This window comes from Pseudopipra pipra, chromosome W (assembly GCF_036250125.1).
Source record: "Pseudopipra pipra isolate bDixPip1 chromosome W, bDixPip1.hap1, whole genome shotgun sequence".
In the NCBI taxonomy this organism is placed as follows: domain Eukaryota; kingdom Metazoa; phylum Chordata; class Aves; order Passeriformes; family Pipridae; genus Pseudopipra; species Pseudopipra pipra.
In genome coordinates, this window is record NC_087580.1 from 32763274 (window position 1) to 32782002 (window position 18729).

Here is an 18729-nt window from a genome sequence, read left to right on the forward strand (position 1 = left end):
TGCCCATGACCCCACCGGTGCAGAGCAGGGCTGACCCCTCACAGCCAGTTGGCAGAGGGTCTGCTCCTCATGGAAGATGTAGTAAACCCCGAGCAGGGCTCCAGCCCTGGAGCTGAAGGAGAGACTCCTAGAAAAGGAAAACCAATGGAGCAGCAAGAGGGGTGTTGGAAAGAGGCTTTGAATTTTCTCAGAATGTTCTGCTCTAACTTGTCACTGTTATTTCCTCCTTGAACAGTGCCCCACATCCAGAGGCAACAAATGTGCAACAGCAGCTCCTTCAATCAGTTCCTCCTCCTGGCATTCGCAGACAGGAGGGAGCTGCAGCTCCTGCACTTCTGGCTCTTCCTGGCCATCTCCCTGGCTGCCCTCCTGGCCAACGGCCTCATCCTCAGCGCCGTAGCCTGCGACCACCACCTGCACACCCCCATGGGCTTCTTCCTGCTCAACCTCTCCCTCACAGACCTGGGCTGCATCTGCACCACTGTCCCCAAAGCCATGCACAATTCCTTCTGGGACACCACAACCATCTCCTACAAGGGATGTGCTGCACAGCTCTTTTTCTTTGTCTTCTACATCACAGCAGAGTTTTCCCTCCTCACCATCATGTGCTACGACCGCTACGTTGCCATCTGCAAACCCCTGCACTACGGGACCCTCCTGGGCAGCAGAGCTTGTGCCCACATGGCAGCAGCTGCCTGGGCCACTGGATTTCTCGATGCTCTGCTGCACACAGCCAGTACATTTTCCCTGCCCCTGTGCCAGGGCAATGCCCTGGGACAGTTCTTCTGTGAAATCCCACACATCCTCAAGCTCTCCTGCTCACACTCAGGCTACCGCAGGGAAATTGGGCTTATTGTGTTTAGTGCCTGTTTAGGGTTTGGTTGTTTCATTTTCATTGTGTTCTCCTATGTGCAGATCTTCAGGGCTGTGCTGAGGATCCCCTCTCAACAGGGACGGCACAAAGCCTTTTCCACGTGTCTCCCTCACCTGGCTGTGGTCTCCCTGTCCCTCAGCACTGGCACAGTTGAACACCTGAAGCCCCTTTCTATTTCCTCCCCATCTCTAGATCTGATTGTGTCAGTTCTGTACTCGGTGGTGCCTCCAGCACTGAACCCCCTCATCTACAGCCTGAGGAACCAGGAGCTCAAGGATGCCCTGAAGAAACTCATAACTGGGTGTTTTTCAGAAACAATAAACTCTCCTTCTGCATGTTATGGGCCTCATTAAAGGCCAGTTGTGTTCTGTGCTTCATTAACACCCACCATATCTTCCCTATTTTTTGCTCCTGGTAGGGGTGTTACTTTTGTGATAATTTGTTCACACCAAAAAATCCTTATAAATGTATATATAAAGATATATATATATATATATAAACACCATTTTCAATTCAGTGTAAGCCTTTCTAGCCTGGCCTAGAAGCTGTACAAATTGGGACTTGTACTCACTGTCTGCTTAAATACCAAATAAAGAACTCTGCCTTGACTTGTTTGCCTGACATCTTTCCTCTCTGACTTCTCTGCAGCTGCAGAGTCAGTGCCTCTGTGCAGAGCTGGGCCAGAAAAGAGTCCCAGCAGAGCAGCACTGCCAGGGAGCAGCAGCCCTTCTCCTGTGTGGCCTCCTCTCCCTTCCCTTCCACACTGTCCTGCAGAGCCCTGTGTTGTTGGAGGCCTCAGTGCTCTGGCAGTCGGTCCCAGTCCTGCTGCAGGACTGTCCAGGGACTGCAGGCAGGGACAGCCACGGGCACTGCTGGCACAGAGCTGACCTCTGCAGCAGCACTGCCATCCTGCAGGGGCATCTCCTCAGGCCAGGGCCTCAAAGCTTCCATCTGCTTTCCACTTTGCTCTCCAGGATGTGCCCAACACAACGCCCTGCAGAGGAAAACAGCAGTGACCAGCACAAGGGTGGGAGTGCTCAGGGTGGGGGCACCCAGCAGTGCCCTGGCACAGCCAGCGCCGCTCCCAGCACTGGCCTCTCACCCCAGGCCATTGGGCTTGTTCTTCCCTCCAAGGAGGGACAGCAAATGAGCAGCTCAGGAGTCCATGTTTGCACTGCATGCACAAGACATGCCCCTGTGTCACGGCTTGGGGCTGGGGGGGTGGAAGGCTTAGACAGAGTTGATGGCAGAAGCCGTCTCATTGAGCTACGAGGTGCAGAAAGGACCCCCTTGCTTTCTAAATTCCTTCTCAGAGAGGAACCTGGCTGTGGCTGGATCCAATCTCAGGCTCAGATTTTGGTTTTAATTGAAGGAATTATAGAGGTGTGATTCAATTACTTTGTCCTGCAAGTTTTAGTGATGGCAAATCAGAAATATTTTTTTAAAATGAATTATTTATTATGTCAAATGAACAGAAAATTTACCAGACAAGTGAACAGACAAAAGACCTCAATCAGAATTATTTACTGCCCAGTATAAAAGCCAAAAAACTCCTAGCAGTATAGTGTAAGATAGGATATTGTAATCTATCAAAGTCATTCTATTAAAGCAGTTGGATCAAAGCCAGCAAAAAGAAACAATCCTGAAGCAGAGATTGATGTAACTCACCCCACAGCGATAGGGAGTAGTTCTATCTCTTTCACTTAACCCCTGGGCAGTGACCATGAAGAGCTGTCCCTGTTTCATGGCACAAGCTCCACACACTTCAAGGAAGTCTGTGGAAGAATCTGCCCCATGACAGTTGGACGGGGTTTTTATAGTTATCAAGGGTTTGACTGCCAGACATATTTGCAGGCCAGGGAGCAGCCTGTCTGTCAAATCCTGCTTCAAAAAGCAGGATCTGTGTTTGAAATTTCATGAAACATTTTGGGTTTAGCATAATTCAGCATTAAAAACAGTGTCTTGACACCAGCAGTAACTCATCACAGAGAGTGTGCATTGTTTGCAATCTCTGACCATTGTTTAGGTATTTTCAGAGCATCCTGCCAGAAACGGTCCCTTGATTCCACGAGGTACCAAATACTGTCAGGGTTCCTTTAGTCCCATGGGGGCCTACAGTGTCACAAAGGCTCCTTGATTCCACGATGTTCCAAAACATCCCTGGGTTCCCTTGGCTCCAAGAGGCTCCCCCGTGTCCCACCAGCCCCTGGACTCCAGGAGGCCCTGCAGTGTCCCAATGGCCACTCGGTTCCATGAGCCACAGCGGCTGCCGCCGGTGTCTGTGCCCTACCTGAATCCTAACCCAAAGAGAAGAGTTTGGATACAATTCCCAAATAGTTTGCAAACTCCAGTCATTCCTGACACCAGGATGGAAATTCAGCAGATCACTAAAGCCAGTCCCCTTGGGAGCCCACAACCAGCAGGGCTGAGGGAGGCCCTGGCAGCTCCCCAGCACCTCCCTCTCAGTGGGACACCTCTGGCAGCCTCTCCCAGCTCGGGAACCCTCCAGTTTCCAACACTCCAAAGACCCTCGCTGGTGCCCAGGACAGTTCTGATCCCCCTCAACAAACACTCCTCCAGTAGTGACCCTTGTCTGTTGGGAAACACAAAGGGATTTGGGGGAGTCTTTTTCTGACCACAAGGACACTTTTGGAGAGGGACCTTTGCACACCCAGCTCTTGATGTGTCCACACATCTCTGCCTGGGTGTGGGTGTGAATTGACTGTGGTGGGAATGTTGTTATTGGGAATCTCTAATTCAGTCACTGTTAAAATTGTAGCAAATGCTATTGAATCACTTAATAACTGTCAAACTGGTCAATAATTAAATGCTAGTAATCTCTTTTGCCCCCTTATATTTGTGTCCAAATCCTTTGCACCCTCACCGTCTTGCATCCATAGGCTCTGTGTAAATCATTCGTTTTCATCAAAAAATATGTATTTTTTGTGAGGTCCACTTTAAAATCTTCCTCCTTAGCTAAACTACAAAACAACTCTAATTAGTTGTTGATGTCTTAAAGACAAATAAAGAAAGAAAAACAATTTGTTTTTCAGTGTTTTAATGGGTCCCACAGTGTGTTTGGAGTCGCATCAGCTGTCAGTCCAAAATGGATCATGTCAGAACTGGTGAGGCTGGGGGGTGAGGAGCAAGGTTGATCATCCAGGGTCAGTGTGGATCTCCTGAGGAGACACTCAGCATCAAGATCACTTGGAGAACATCTCTGTCACCTCTTCTCTGAACTACAAAATTATCCATCAATGAATTAAAACAAAAAAAGTACAAAGTTCAAAGACTTGTTTTGAAATTGCCTTGAAGACAATTAAAGGAAGACAAAGAGATCCTGAGGGATTTCTGGAATTTAATGAGCCCCACGGTGTGTTTGCAGCCCAGCCCATGATCCTGAGGTACTGAGAGAAGATTGAAGCAGCTGCTGAAGAAGTCAGAAGCCAAAGTCCAAGTGCCTTGAAGCATTGCTGGGCCCCACTGAGGGCAGGCCCTGACAAAGCCTCCCCAGGGACTCCTTGGAGCAGCTCCTTGGAGGCCAGGAGTGCAGGCAGACAAAGGCTCTGGGCAGGCCCCTGCAATGCTGAGCAAAGCCTGCCTTGGTTTTGTGGAGCACAAAGGCCAAGGCCTGAGCCCCAGGCCCTGGCCCAGCAGATCCTGTCCCTCCCGGCTGGCTCAGGGCTGTTTGGGGGGCACTGGGATGGGAGGGGGAGGAACAACAAAGGACAAAACTGGGCAACCCCTGCCAGGCTCCTGAGGGAGGGACGAGGCAGAAACCAAGGGCAGAACCTGCCAGGCAAGTTGCTTGTGGTGGCCTGAGTGGCAGAGGCAGCTGCCAGAGGCAAGGGGACAAAGGCCTGGGTGCCTTTGGGCCTTGCAGCCCTGCCAGAGCCCTTGGCCATCTCTCCTGCAGGCTGTCCTGCCCTGGCCCTGCTGCTGCTCTGGCCTTGCAGGCTGCACACACCCCTCCTGCTTTCCCACCCCCTCCCAGCAGCATTTCTAGACCCTCCCTGATGTCTCTGCACCAGCTCTGGCTGTTGCCATGTGCACTTGGCCTTCTTGACTTGGATCCTGAGCCCCTGTGCCACAGGACATCCCTCCCAGAGCCCAGGCCCTTCTCCTGGGGGTCACTGCAGAGCTGAGCAGATCCAGGTCACCTCCCATTCCTCTGCCAACCCCCTGGGCCTGCTCTGGGCCCTGCAGGTCCTTGCCCTGCTCCCAAGGGCTGTGGGGGTTCTTAATGGTCAGGGCTTGGGGTTTAGAGCTCAGGGTGGGGATTAGGCAGAACTTTGGGAGGTTTGTTGTTCTGCTTACAGTATCTGCTTCATGATTAGAGGAAGAGCTTTTTGGGCTGGGTCAGGATTAAAGCTTGGCTTTTTTTACTGGTAATACAGGTTTGGGACTGGGATGGGCATTAGAGGACAGATAAGTGTGTCGAGTTCTGGGTTTGGGCTTTTCCTGGCTTGGAATTGAAGCAGTGGATTCCTTTCAATGGGAAGGGCTGCACTTTTGGGTAGTGTTGGGGCTTGAGGTTACAAAGTGCATAAAGGTCCATCAGGAATGTTTGCACAGTCAGTCTCAGCACCCTCAGCATTCCCTGAACCTCTTTCTACCTCATCAAAATCTTTCCTCTCTGTTGACCAAGCCCCTCTTTCCTTCCCCAATTATCTTGTTTCTTTTGTCCCAGTTCCTAACCTTCTCAGAACTTTCATCAGGATGGGCTCAGCTTTGTGATGATGCTGTGCAACCTCATGGAGTCAAGAGGCCACTGGGACACTCCAGGGCCCCATGGAGCCAAAGGAACCCAAGGACAGTGGGCAACCTCCTGAAATAAAGGGGCCATTGTGACACTGCAGAAACCCATGGAATCAGGAGGCCATTGTGGCACTGCAGGGCCTCTTGGAAAGAAAGAAACCCTCGGCCACAGTGGAATTTCATGGAATCAAGAGGCCATTGTGACATTGAGGAACCTCATGGACTCAAGGGGCCGATGTGACACTGCAGGGCCTCTTGGAACCAAAGGAACCCTGAGACATCTCAGAGCCTCATGGAACCAAGGGGCCACTGTGCCTCCCCAGAACTCCATGGAATCAAGCAGAGCCGCTGCCTCCCCCCCGCCGCCGCACGGACCGGAGTCGCCGGCTCTGCCCCGCTTGGACACCTCTGGAGTCAGCGTGTTCTTGGGCAGCACAACTGAGATCAGAGAGTTTCCCACATTTTGCTTTGCCCCCTCTTTTCCCCAGGGACAGGGCAGCCTCTTCCCATGGCCCCTCTGCTCACACAGGGTGTCCTGCTCTTCTCCTGGCACATCCCATCTCCCCACAGAGCCTTTCCCCAGGGGAACACGTCTGTGCTGGCCTGAGCAGCCCTTCCTGCACCCCCTGCCCGTGCTCCCCACAGCCCCTGAGCTGGGGAGGCTGCTCTGCAGAGCACGGGGGCTGTGGGGCCCGGGGCCATGGGGGCCTCTGTTGGGCTGTGCTGCTCCAGCTGGGAGGCAGAGCCAGCTGATGGTGCTCCCTGCCACTGACCACCTCCCACAGACGCTCCTGTGTGGCCATGGAGAGGGCTCAGACGGGCCCTGCCTTGTTCCAGAGATGGGACATTGCTTTGGGGGCTGCCCTTGACTGACCTGTGGAAGTTCACTGAGGGGAACACAAGTCACTTGCAAGAGTTTTCCCTCTACCTGTTGCATCCCCTGGAGTTGCAGAGCTCTGTTTGCCCCTTCGCAGCAAGATTTAGTACTTTATCTCTGTGTGACTCCACCCTGGGCAGGATTCTGCTCCAGGGCTCCATTCCCTGCTGACTGGATGGGACAGGCTGTCCCTGCAGATCCTCTGTGCTCTCCTGCACTTCCTGAGTTCCTACAGACAAGTCCTCACCTGCCATCAGAGCCCTCACAAGCTGCAGAGCCCCAGGCAGGTGACTTGGAGACCATTTGCCACTGGCCACCAGCACAGAACATCTGAACCAGCCCTCAGTCCCTCAAGTACCCCAGTGAGTCGCTTCTCTCACTGCAGGGACTGAATGGGGAAACAAGCACAGCAACGAGACTTTGCAGAGTCTATTCCTTGGCCTTGTTCTTTACACCAACCTTTCAAAAAGAACAAAGTCTTCAGGAACTGCCCAGGGGAGTCCCCTTTCCTGATGGAAATGCTGTTAAGGAGCCCAGCTCTGTCCCAGCAGTGCCCAGGGCCTGTCCCTGCCCAGGGTCACAGGACTGACACACAGCAGGGACTGAGCTGCCAGAGCACTCAGGCCTTGGGCAAGGAGCAGAAAGGAGAGGGAGGCAGTGGAAAAAGAGCATCTCTGAGAAGGCCAAGAGCTGCTGCTCCCTGGCAGTGCTGCTGTACCAGGACTCTTTACCCCTTCTCCTCTGCACACAGGCACTGCCCTCCAGCTTCAGGGATGTTGTTGGAGGGAGAATACGGAAAAAAGAATTCAAGTCCTTTATTCTACTCAGAGATTCTGATTCGTCATGTACAGAATAACAAAGGCAGGATGTTTGACAAAGAAGTGGCTGCAGGAACTTTTATTTTGTTCAAATGCACACAGAGAATGATTCCTCATTTACACAATTGTGGGTCAAAACAAAGAGGTAGAGAGTGATTTAGGTAAGGAATGAAAAATAAATTTCTGTGTTAACAACATTAAAAGAGGAAAAAATATAAGAAGACTCCCCCACTGCCACTCTCAAAAGCTTTAGAAGGCAGGCTGGGCCAGTAAAGGGTTAAACAATGAATGTTCTGCAGAAGAAATAAGGCAGGTTATTGCTCCTGAAAAGCATCCAGTCATCATTTTCCTCAGGGCATCTTTGAGCTCCTGGTTCCTGAGGCTGTAGATGAGGGGGTTCAGTGATGGAGGCACCACCGAGTACAGAACTGATAGTGCCAGATCTAGTGTTGGGGAGGAGATGGAGTGGGGCTTCAGGTGGGAAAACATACCAGTGGTGATAAACAAAGAGACCACGACCAGGTGAGGGAGGCACGTGGATAAGGCTTTGTGCCGTCCCTGCTGAGAGGGGATTCTCAACACAACCCTAAAAATCTGCACATAGGAGAAAACAATGAAAATGAAACAACCAAATACTAAACAGGCACTAACCCGAATGAGCCCAATTTCCCTGCGGTAGCCTGAGTGTGAGCAGGAGAGCTTGAGGATGTGTGGGATTTCACAGAAGAACTGGCCCAGGGCATTGCCCTGGCACAGGGGCAGGGAAAATGTAGTGGCTGTGTGCAACAGAGCAATGAGAAACGCAGTGGCCCAGGCAGCTGCTGCCATGTGGGCACAAGCTCTGCTGCCCAGGAGGGTCCCGTAGTGCAGGGGTTTGCAGATGGCAACGTAGCGGTCGTAGCACATGATGGTGAGGAGGAAATACTCTGCAGACATGAAGAAGAAAAAGAAAAAGGGCTGTGCAGCACATCCCATGTAGGAGATGGTTGTGGTGTTATGGAGGGAATTGTGCATGGCTTTGGGGACAGTGGTGCAGATGCAGCCCAGGTCTGTGAGGGAGAGGTTGAGCAGGAAGAAGCCCATGGGGGTGTGCAGGTGGTGGTCACAGGCTACGGCGCTGAGGATGAGGCCGTTGGCCAGGAGGGCAGCCAGGGAGATGGCCAGGAAGAGCCAGAAGTGCAGGAGCTGCAGCTCCCGCCTGTCTGCGAAGGCCAGGAGGAGGAACTGGGGCATGGAGCTGCTGTTGGACATTTGCTGTTCCTTAGCACAGGGTCTGTTCAAAAAAGGAAAGGACAGGGAACAATTAAGACAGCCCCCTCTCAGCAAACCAGTGCAGCTTTCAGGGAAATCCCCTCCAAGTCAAGGCATTTCTTTTCTCTGGTTTGTGCTCTCTCAGGGTGCTGTGAGGAGCAGGAGCTCTGCCCATGTGCTGCCAAGGACTCAGCTTTGCACTGCTGCAGTGCAGACATGGAGCTGGTTTGGGACAGCTCTCATGATCACAGGGGTTGTCACATGGAACCCAGCTTTGATGGAAAAGTTCAATTCCTGTACTGTTGTCTTGGAGCAATTTGGGCTGCAGGAAAGCGGCACAGTGTATCCTTAAAATATTTTTTACTGAGTTTTTTATTTACAATCATAAAACCTGAGGGGTGTTTTCTTAGGGCAAATTTTTCTGATGACAAATCTGATGAGTGTTGAGCCAGGACAGGCAGAAGGGCTGAGCTCTCCGTTGCTTATTGCAGAACCAGGAGAGCTGCAGTGCCTCTCAATCTGTTTCCCATCTGCCCTGCACTTTCCCTTGGGCTGCCTTGAAGATGACTTCACACACAGATTCCTCTTTAAAAACCCCACCAAGATCTGTGCTGAGAGCAGGAAAGTGCTGCTTGAAAGAGCAGCTCTGTGAAGTGTCCCCTGTGCCAGCCCAGAGGTGCAGCTGTGCTGGACAGAGCAGGACAGGAGCCCTCCGGCAGGGAAGCCAAGGGCTGGGACAGGAGAGTGCCCACCCCCAAGGGAAGGCTCAGCACTGCCCAGGATCCTGTGCTCATTTCTGAGACTGCCTGAAATATTCACCTCTGAGAGTAAAACAGTTGGAATTTCAGTGCAGGCTCCTGAACAGAGAGAACAATGTCTCTGCTACAATGCCTAAGTAGGAAACACACCTCAGGACTAATTCCTTTCCTGTAGCCCCTGTCTTTTCTGAGCTTTCAAGAAATTCTCCATTCAATATGGTGTACTGATCTGGAGCTGTGAGTTGGTCTGACCCTGCAACAGGGAGACATGGAAAAGATCCTCCCTCCCCTGCCAGGTTTGCTCCTTGCCCACAGCCCTTCTCCCCCAGCCCTGGCAGCAGCTCCCCGGGCTGGCTGAGAGCTGCCCCTGGCAGGCAGCAGAGTCCCTGCCCAGCACAGTGCCCTGGGCTGCAGGACCCTGCTCTGCCCCACAGCCCTGGACACCCCTGGCTGCACCCCCAGCTTCACAGCTCTTCCAAAGTGCCCCAAAACAGCCTCCTGCTCACCCATCCCATCAGCTGGGGCTGGGACAGCTTTAGGAGATGCCTCCAGGAGCTGCCCCTGCACTGCCCTGAAGCCACAGACTCACCATGTGCAGTCCTGCCAAGGTTCCTCCTGCAGGGAGCTCTCAGCCCTCCTGCCAGTGCTGAGCCCCTTGAAGCTCTGTCTGTGCCCTTCTGGTGTCCCTGAGCTGGCCTGGCAGTGCCCTCAGCCCTGCTGGGCTGTGCAGAGGAGCTGCTCACCAGCAGAGCTGTCTCTTTGAAGCTCTTCTTGCTTGCCAGGAGCTCCCTGTGTGCCAGGAGCCCGGCCCAGCTCAGCAGCACAGCAACAGCCCCAGGCATTTCATGACCCTCAGGGGGTTTAATGTTGTTTACATGAGACTCAGTCTCTGAGAGGAAGTTCAAACAACTTCTCAAGAAGTCAAAATGAGAGAGAAACAGTAAAGTTTCTTGTAGTGCTAATGAGTCTCACTGAGGGACACACATGAGAACGCGTCCCCAGGTTCCAGTTAGAGCAGAAAAGTGCAGACAGTGATGACAAGGATGGACAAGCAAGGGAAAGGTGGCTCTGATGCTGAGGAAAACTGGACTTGTTTCCTTAATCCACCAGGCCAAGCCCTGACCCCCAGCCCCTGGGAAGGCAGATGCTGTCCCTGCCTCATTCCTCAGGGCTCTTCCTGGGGCACTGGGATGTGGGATGTGCAATGCCAAGGGCAGGACCATGGGGTGGCACCTGCCAGGCTGCTGAGCAGGGACAAGGAGGCCCTGAGGCCCCAGGGCTGCAAGGGCCACTCCCCTCCTCCTGGCATCAGGGGCACAGACAGCAGCCCTGGCCAAAGGCCTGCAGAAGGTGGCTGTGTCAGGGCCTTTCAGCTTCTCCCCATCCCTGTCTCCTCTCCAGCCCAGGCTGTCCTACGGTGTCCATGCCCTGCCCCTTTCCCTGCAGGCTGTCGTCATCCCCCCGGCTGCCCCACCTGGCTGGCACCTTCCTGCACTGACATCTCTGCGTCCTCCCTGGCTCTTCCTGCACACACAAAGCCTTGGGCTCATCCAGACTCCTCCTGGGTGTCCTGTTGCAGCACAGCGTTTTCCATGGAGTGAAATTCCTTTTTCCTCATGTCCACTCAGGTCCTCCCCAGCTGCACTTGGCATTAATTCTTTCTTTCTCATGCTCTTTTCTGCTCTGACTAAAGGATCCACTATCTCTAAATCCTTCCTTCAAGCCCTCTCAGGGCTATCCTGTGCTGTCCTCAGTCTCCACACCATTGAGGCCACAGCTCCTTAGCCCCTCTCTAGTGCTCATGTACTTGAGACCTTTAAAGCCCATCCTGGGAGATCTCTGGGCACTCATTAATGTTTTTGCAGATGAAAATATCGTGCTCATAGTCTAAGTAAACCACAGGGATACTTTTTACCAAGGCCTATAGTGGCAGAACATGGGGCAGTGGCTTTGAACTGAAAGAGAAAAGTTTTATATTGGATAATAAGAGGAAATATTTAACAATAAGTGCGGCAAGAACTGGAACAGGTTTCCAGAGAACTGGATGTCCCAACCCTGCATTTGTCCAAGGTCAAGGAGTGTGAATAACCTCAATGAGTAAAAGATGTCACTGTCCGTGTCCGGATACTTGGACCGGATGACATTTTAGCTCCCTCCCAAGCCCAATCATTCTGTGATTTTTTGAGTCTTAAGTCCCAGACTCCTTCTCCAAAGAATTCATGTCAAGGACATGAATTGCCATGTTTTTGGAGAATCCCTTCTAAGTGCAAAAGGTAAAAAAATAATTGAAAGGAAGTTCCAAGGTATCTGTATGAAACTTTAAGAAAGTGGGTCAATGGCAGAACCTCTCAGGGTGACCCTGCAGCTGAGGATGGGGGATTCGGCCTCGGGCTCTGAGACTCATGATGGGCAGCCAGAAAGGGGATTTGGGGACTGGGCAAGACTTATCATGGAAAGAACCTAGGAAAGAACCAAAGCAAGGGTAGGATCCCAGTGGTTTCTGGAGGAACAAACATGATTAAAGAGAGAGACAAGAGGCTGAAGAAGCTGGTCCTGTTAAACAGGACGCTGCTCAGGACACATCCCTGGCTGTGCCCTGCAAGTGATCCCCACAGCTCATCCCGTTTTCTTAAGAACTCCATTGCCAAGAAGTTTCAGTGGGGAGGGACCTCTCTGCTCCTGGCACAGATTGTGGCCCAAGTTGCAGTCACTGCAGCGGGAGCCACAAATAGTCAGGTCTTGTGTTCTTTGGGGGGTCAGACTCTGCCCAGACTGGGGTGTGTGTGTGTGTTGGAAGCACAAAAGAGTGAAGCAAATGCAAAGCTAAACACCCAATGTAGCCTGACTTTGTCCCTAAGTGGGGGCTGAGAATTGGACACAACATGTGCAGGGACAGATGGAGGGGTTTGTCCCCCTGGCCCTGCCCAGAAGGGACACCTTTCAGGAAGGGTTGTGGCCTTGGCTGTGCTGAGGGTTGACCCGGGCAATGCAGCTTGGGGTTGCAGTGGCACTGTCAGGGCTCTGCAGAGCTCCTGGCAGTTCCTGCATTTGTCCCCAGCAATGCCAGAGAACTGCAGGGGTTGCAGTCAATCACTTGTGCTCTTTGGGACCCCGACTGGCTCTGCTGAATGTCAGTAGGCCTGGAGTTCCCAGACTGTTCCTGCATCCAGGGTCAGGCCTGCAGTGACGTTTGTGCAGCATTCAATTGGGGCAGTGGCAGGATGGCCATGGATCCATTCCTGCAGAAACACAATGGTACTCCCTCCCAGGTAGGGATAGAATGGGCCCACAAATGTTGGAAGGATAAGAAGCAGGGAGTTTTGGCACTGTGGAATCCCATGGAACAAAAGGAACCCTGGGACGTGGCAGAACCTCATGGAATAAAGGGGACATTGTGACCCTGCAGCACCTCATGGAACCAAAGGGAGTCTGGGACGTGGCAGGGCCTGATGGAAACAAAGGAACCTCCTGGGAACAAAGGGACCCTGGACACTGCCAAAACTCAGGGAGACAAGGGAACCCCAGGACACTGTGGAATCTCCTGGAATCCAGGGGCCATTGGAATACACTGGGGCCTCCTGGAACCAAAGGGAAAATGGGACACTGCAGAACCTCATGGAATCAAAAGGACCCTGGGACTTTGTGGAATGTCAGGGAATCAAGGGGCCAGTGTGACATCACTGAACCTTTTAGAACCAAAGGGAACCAACGGGACATTGCGGAATCTCATGGAATCAAGGGTCTATTGTGACACTGCGGAATCTCACAGAATTAAGGGGCCATTCTGATTCTTTAAGCCCATATGGAGTCTAAGGGACCATAGGGTAGTGCACTATAATGAAGAAATTATTGAAACAATTCTATTAAAGCTAGCCAAAAGAAATAATTATTACATAGAGATCTGATGTAACTCACCCAGACCAACGGTCGTGGGGAGATTTCTTTTGCTCAGCCTTGAGGAGTGTCCTTGGAGGGCGTCCCCACCCAAGGCAGGAATCTCCACACATCTACCCCAAGAAGGGCTGTGTTAGAAGAACCTGCCTGGATGAAAGGGGACTGGACTTCTATAGGATGAAGGGATTGACTGCTCCTCACAAATGGACAGGCCAGTTATCAGCTTCTCTGTCCCATCCAACTTCCAAAAGCAGGATGTGTGTTTGGAGTTGGGTGAACCAGGCTGGTTTGAGCATCATTCAACACCAAAACCATTCCCATGGTGCCAGCGGTAACTCTCAGATCTCACAGACAGCTTGCATGAGAGCTGGCACTGTTGGCATTGTCTGATGGGATTTTAGGCCTTATCAGGATAGGCCCTCCTGCCACCTGGGTCGAGAGGTTGGCTGTGAAAGTCCATCCTGGAGATGCACAGGGAGCCAAGAGTTGGGCTACTGAGTGACATCCAACAGTGGACAGGGGGATGGGACTGACAAGATTAAAGTATCTCCGGTGGATCTGACCACTCCTTGGGCCTGGCCATCCACACAGGTGTTTCCCCAGTGAACAGATACTACAGAGGATGTTTGATAACGTTTCTGTCACCCCAGATTATTGGAATAAATGAAAATTTACTCTGCACAATGCAAAAATTCATTCACTTTCTCTTTTCCTCCCTTTGTGGGTCAAGGGAACTTGTGACTTCAGTGTGTGACTCACTGTGTGCAAAGGGCAAATATGGACAGAATCCAGGGCAGGGAGCATTGGGGGGATCTTGGGATGTGTGCTTGACACAGAAGGTGTTTGCCATTGGTCTAAGACTAACTACTGTGCAAAATGGACTTCAGTGGAGGCAATGTGGACTTGATATACAGCAGGGGAAGGACTTTTGTTTTTTATTGAGCTGTGCCTTCCTCTGGTTTTCCTTGCTGGCAATAAATGAACATCCCTCTGTGTCTCGGGCAGCTCTTTCTCCAAGCCAAGCAGGTGGGAGTTGGTGCCAAGGAGCTGAAACCTGCAGGTCCAGCCTTGAGTGGAGGAAGCTCAGATTTGCCTAAGGCTGCTTTGAGTGCCAGGGGTTTGATGAGGGAATGGTGGGGTGGGGATAGGGATAAAGTCTGATGGATTGTCAGACATAAAGGGTCCTAATTTTCTTATCTATTCAGACTGAATTAGGAGGTGCCTGGGATCACTATCAAATGGAGATTGCTCATATGAATGTAAAAAGAGGAAAAAAGTAAACAGGGCACAAAAAAGACATCTTTTCTCATGGTTTTATTAATACAATATATTGACTTGGAATACACTTCTGAGATCTGTCTAATTAACCACAAAAGAATTGAAGATTTACAAGTAAATTATTCCCAGGGGCTTGTCTTGTTAAGATGCCATCAGTGAGAGGAGAGTGTGGAGGGATGAGCAGACAAGGAGACCATCCCTGGGGGCTGGGGAAGCAGGAACTCAGAGTCACTGGTTACGGGTGGCAAATGGACTGTGGAATATGTCCGTTTTAATACTTGCCTGGAATAAAGACAAGTACAACAGACATTCAAACACTAAAAAAAAAAAAAAAATATTGCAGTAAGAATAAAAAAAACTACTAGCAAAGAGAATCAAAAGCTAAAAAAGAATACAGAAAAACGTACTTTATCGGTTGTCATTCATACAATACTACAGACAGCTTTTATTACAGTATTAACTAGTAAAAATTAAATTAAAGGGATAAAAAAAAAGGATGTAAAACATTTGCTTTCTCGGTTGCTTCCTCTCAATAAACTGTGCTTACCCACACAGACAGGCCAGGGCTGCCAGGATCTGCAGCAGCTGGTCGGTGCCCGTGCTTAGCGGGCGTCCCCACGGAACAACACAGTCTCCATGGCAGGATGAGGATCGCTCACCCCAGCAGTCCTGACACCCCATTTTATCAGCTCTACATTGCACCATGTAGAGCCAGTACCCAGTATAAGGTGATGCCTGAGTGGCAGCCAAACCCTGCCTGTTCATCACCTGATAGCAACAGTCTGTGCGTGCCCTGCTGTAGGGCAAGGGGCCAGCGACCCCTGCCCACAGAATCTTCCTCTCACCATCATCTTTCTCACCCCTATGGACGACCTCTCCCATTGTGTTTCAAGTATATTTGTGTCCAAGTTGCAGCATGGGGCCAAGCCAAGGAGCAACTCAGTTCTGATAATGGGGAACATCAAGTTGACTTGCTAAAAAACACAATGGACCTTTCAGTTAACTTGTGCAATAAAGTTACACTGTACAATACTCTGTGCTGAGCACAGGCTTGAGAACACAGAGGTGGTTTTGTTAGTGCTGAGCTTACCCAGAGCCAAGGCCTTTCCTGCCCCTGGCACAGACACACTGGGGAGGGGCTGGGGGTGTGGGGGAGGTTGGGAGGGGACACAGCTGGGACAGGTTTGGAGTGATGAAGATTGTTTTCCCAAGCCACCATTCCATGGGATAGGGCCCTGCTCTCCTGGAGGTGCTGAACACCTGCCCAACCGTGGTAAGCAGGGAATGAATTCCCTATTTTGTTTTGCTCCTGCGTGCAGCTTTTGTTTGTCCTTATTAAAGTGTCTTTATCTCAACCCACAAGTTTTCCAGCTTCCCCCCCCCCCCCCCCCCCCCCCGTTCTCTCCAGGGTCCTGCTGGTGGGGGAGTGAGGAGTGGCCAGGAGAGGCTTGGGGGCTGCATGGGGTGAAACCACAACAGCCTTTGTTGGTGTCCAGGGTGGGGCTGGGAGTGTTAGAGATACTGACAGATGTGTCTGGGATGGGCTGCTGAAATTTGCAGCTGCTGGTGCTGTCTGGGGCTCCTGGCTATGTGTCAGAGTCTGGGGCTCCTTGGTGGCTGGAACTCCGTGTGAACATGAGCTGAAGGGCCTGTGACCTGTGGGGGAGTCCAGGGTCGAGCAGAGACCCCCCCTGCAGCCCCTGGAGGCGCCCACACTGGAGCAGATTTGCTGGCAGGACTTGTGACCCCGTGGGGGATCCACACTGGAACAGCCTGTTCCTGAGGGACTGACCCCATGGAAGGGACCGACACTGGAACAGCCTGTTCCTGAGGGACTGACCCCATGGGAAGGACTCAAGTTGAAGAAATCCATGGAGGACTGTCTCCCATGGGAAGGAGCCAGGCTGGATGGAGCAGGGGAAGGACTGACTCCGTGGAAAGGGACCCCACGCTGGAGCAGGGGAAGGACTCCTCTCCCTGAGGGTGAAGCAGCAGCACAAACATGGGATGAACTGACCATAACCCCCACTCCCATCTCCCTGGGCCACTGGGAGGGGGGGGGGGGGGAAAGGGAGGAAGTCAGGGATGAAGTGAAGCCCGATGATCTTTTAGGATTTGATTTCCTTCCCGTTCTCCTGCTCTGATTTGATTAGTCACAAATTCAGTCATTTCCCCAGGTCGTGTCTGTCGTGCCCGTGACAGCAGCGGGTGAGTGACCTCTCCCTGCCCTTATCCCAACCCCCCAGCCTTTCCTTCTGTGTTCTGTGCCCTGCCTGGCTGAGGAGGGCAGTGAGGGAGTGGCTTTGGTGGCCCCGGGCCCCCAGGCAGGGCCAGCCCAGCCCAGGAATCCTTGCAAGAATTCCATGGGGCTCCCTCAGAAACGCCGGCGCACGGCGGGTCCGGCTGCGCGGTCAGGCAGCCCCAGAAATACCAGCTGGGCACAACAGGACAGGGCGAGGGGGCAGGGGGTGCTGGGGGGGAAATCTCCTTCCTCCGAGCTGGCAGGGAGAGGAGGAGGGAGAACCTGGTGCCGAGTAAAGGGGGAGAGGAGGAGGGATGAGGCTGGAGCTGCAGAAGGCGCTGGGGGCGGCCGGGGGCAGCCGGGACTTGGCTTTCCACATCTCTGCGGGGAAAGGAAGCCAGTCCCTGGTTTCTGGGGCTGTCCCCCCTCCCAGTTTGTTGGGTTTAACACCAAAGTGCAGCAAAGCCCCGCCCCAGGGCACAGCCGGTCCCGGGACAGCCCCGGCGGGCGGGCGGAGGGCGGGGCCGCGCCCTGATTGGCTGCGGCGGGGTCAGGAAAGGCGTTGCGCGCGCAGAGGGCCGTGGTGGCTGCCGGGAAACCAACATGGCGCTGGGCCCGTGCATGCATTGTAAGCTGGCGGGGCCTGCGAGAGAGCGGGGCTCTGGGGATCCCCTCGGGGGCTTCGGGGAGAGCGGCTGTGGGTGGAAAGGCTGGAGAGCTCGGCAGGGTTTAGCCGAGGGGTTCGGGGGCTCCCGAGGGGCAGAGCGCGGGGCCTGGAAGCCGCGCGGGGGGGCTTTGCCAACGCCCTGGCTGCACTGCGCAGGCGCGCCGGCGGAGTACTCAAGAGGGAACTGCCACTCCCATGAGGTTCTGCGGGATCCGCCATTACTTTTCCCACCACAGCGCTCCTGCTGGCCCAGCGAACCGACCCCAGGGAATAGGGATCGTAATGCCCCCCCCGAACCCCAGAGACCCCCAACACTCAGCACACAGAGACCCCACAGGGAAGGGGGCCCGGGGGTCCTCTAGAGCCCAGCAATGGGGTTCAGGGGATCTCCCAGCCCTCAGGAGAGGGGTCCTGGGGGTGCCCCCCAAAGTGCAGGGGGGCTCTGTGGGAGATGTACCACATCCGGGTAAGGGGATCTCAGTGCCCCCAGTATAGCCCAGTGACCTCCCAGTGACCCTTAGTACGGCCCAGTAACCCCCTCAGTGACCAGCCAGTGTGTCCCAGTGACCTCCCACTGCCCCCCAGGATGGCCCAGTGATCCTGCAGTGAGCACCCAGTAACCCCCAGTATGGCCCAGTAATATCCCAGTGTCTCCCCATGTGTCCTGGTAATCCCCCAGTACCTCCCCAGTCCCTCCCAGTTCCCTCTCAGCATCCCTCAGTAACCCTCCAGTCACTCTCAGTGCCCCCTGGTTCCCCCCAGTGTGTCCCAGTATCCTCCAGTAATCATCCAGTGCCCCCCAAATCCCCTCAACTGTCCCCAATGTGTCCCCAGATGCCCTTGGCCTTTCTGTGAGCAGGGTGTGGGGGGGTTGTTTTTGTGGTCAGAGGGTCCAGGGTGGGCTCCTAGGGTGAGATGGAGGGTTGGGGTGTCTCAGTCTGAGGAGACTGGAATGTTTGCTAAAGAGGATGAGTTATGAGATAGACCAAACTCTTCTCTCTCAGCAATTGTAAATTCAAAATTAAGGGGCTTTAGTCGAGAAAGTGTGGAAAAAACCAGAAGAAATAACCCTTTATTAAAAGATATATGCATGTTGGCAAAAACAGTAACAGAACACAAAAAACTAGACAGTAATCTTAGAAGGAAAAAAAAAGGGTCTGAATGAATACATCTCTGTCCTTTAGCACAGTCCTAATCGTGGCCTGCAGGGGACGTTGTTGGGCTCTGGCGGTCACCCCGTGGGGAGGGAGTCTGGGGGGGGTCTCGGGTCGCAGGAGGAGCCGAAAAGAAGATGGGGGACCCTTCCCCCAAT

General features: G+C 53.0%; 2 protein-coding genes across 2 annotated transcripts in view; one reads left to right on the forward strand and one right to left on the reverse strand.

The window, feature by feature from the left end:
• Positions 1-18729, reverse strand: part of LOC135405247 (zinc finger protein 493-like) — a 292184-nt gene that overhangs the window by 39144 nt on the left and 234311 nt on the right. The gene's annotated exons all lie outside the window — the stretch shown is intronic.
• LOC135404593 (olfactory receptor 14C36-like) lies at positions 259-1227 on the forward strand. The gene has a single exon (XM_064639328.1). It carries the CDS (start codon positions 259-261, stop codon positions 1225-1227), a length of 969 nt encoding a protein of 322 aa, XP_064495398.1.

Coding starts and splice junctions, on each gene's coding strand:
- LOC135404593 (XM_064639328.1), top strand. CDS start 259: ATGTGCAACAGCAGCTCCTTCAATCAGTTCCTCCTCCTGGCATTCGCA.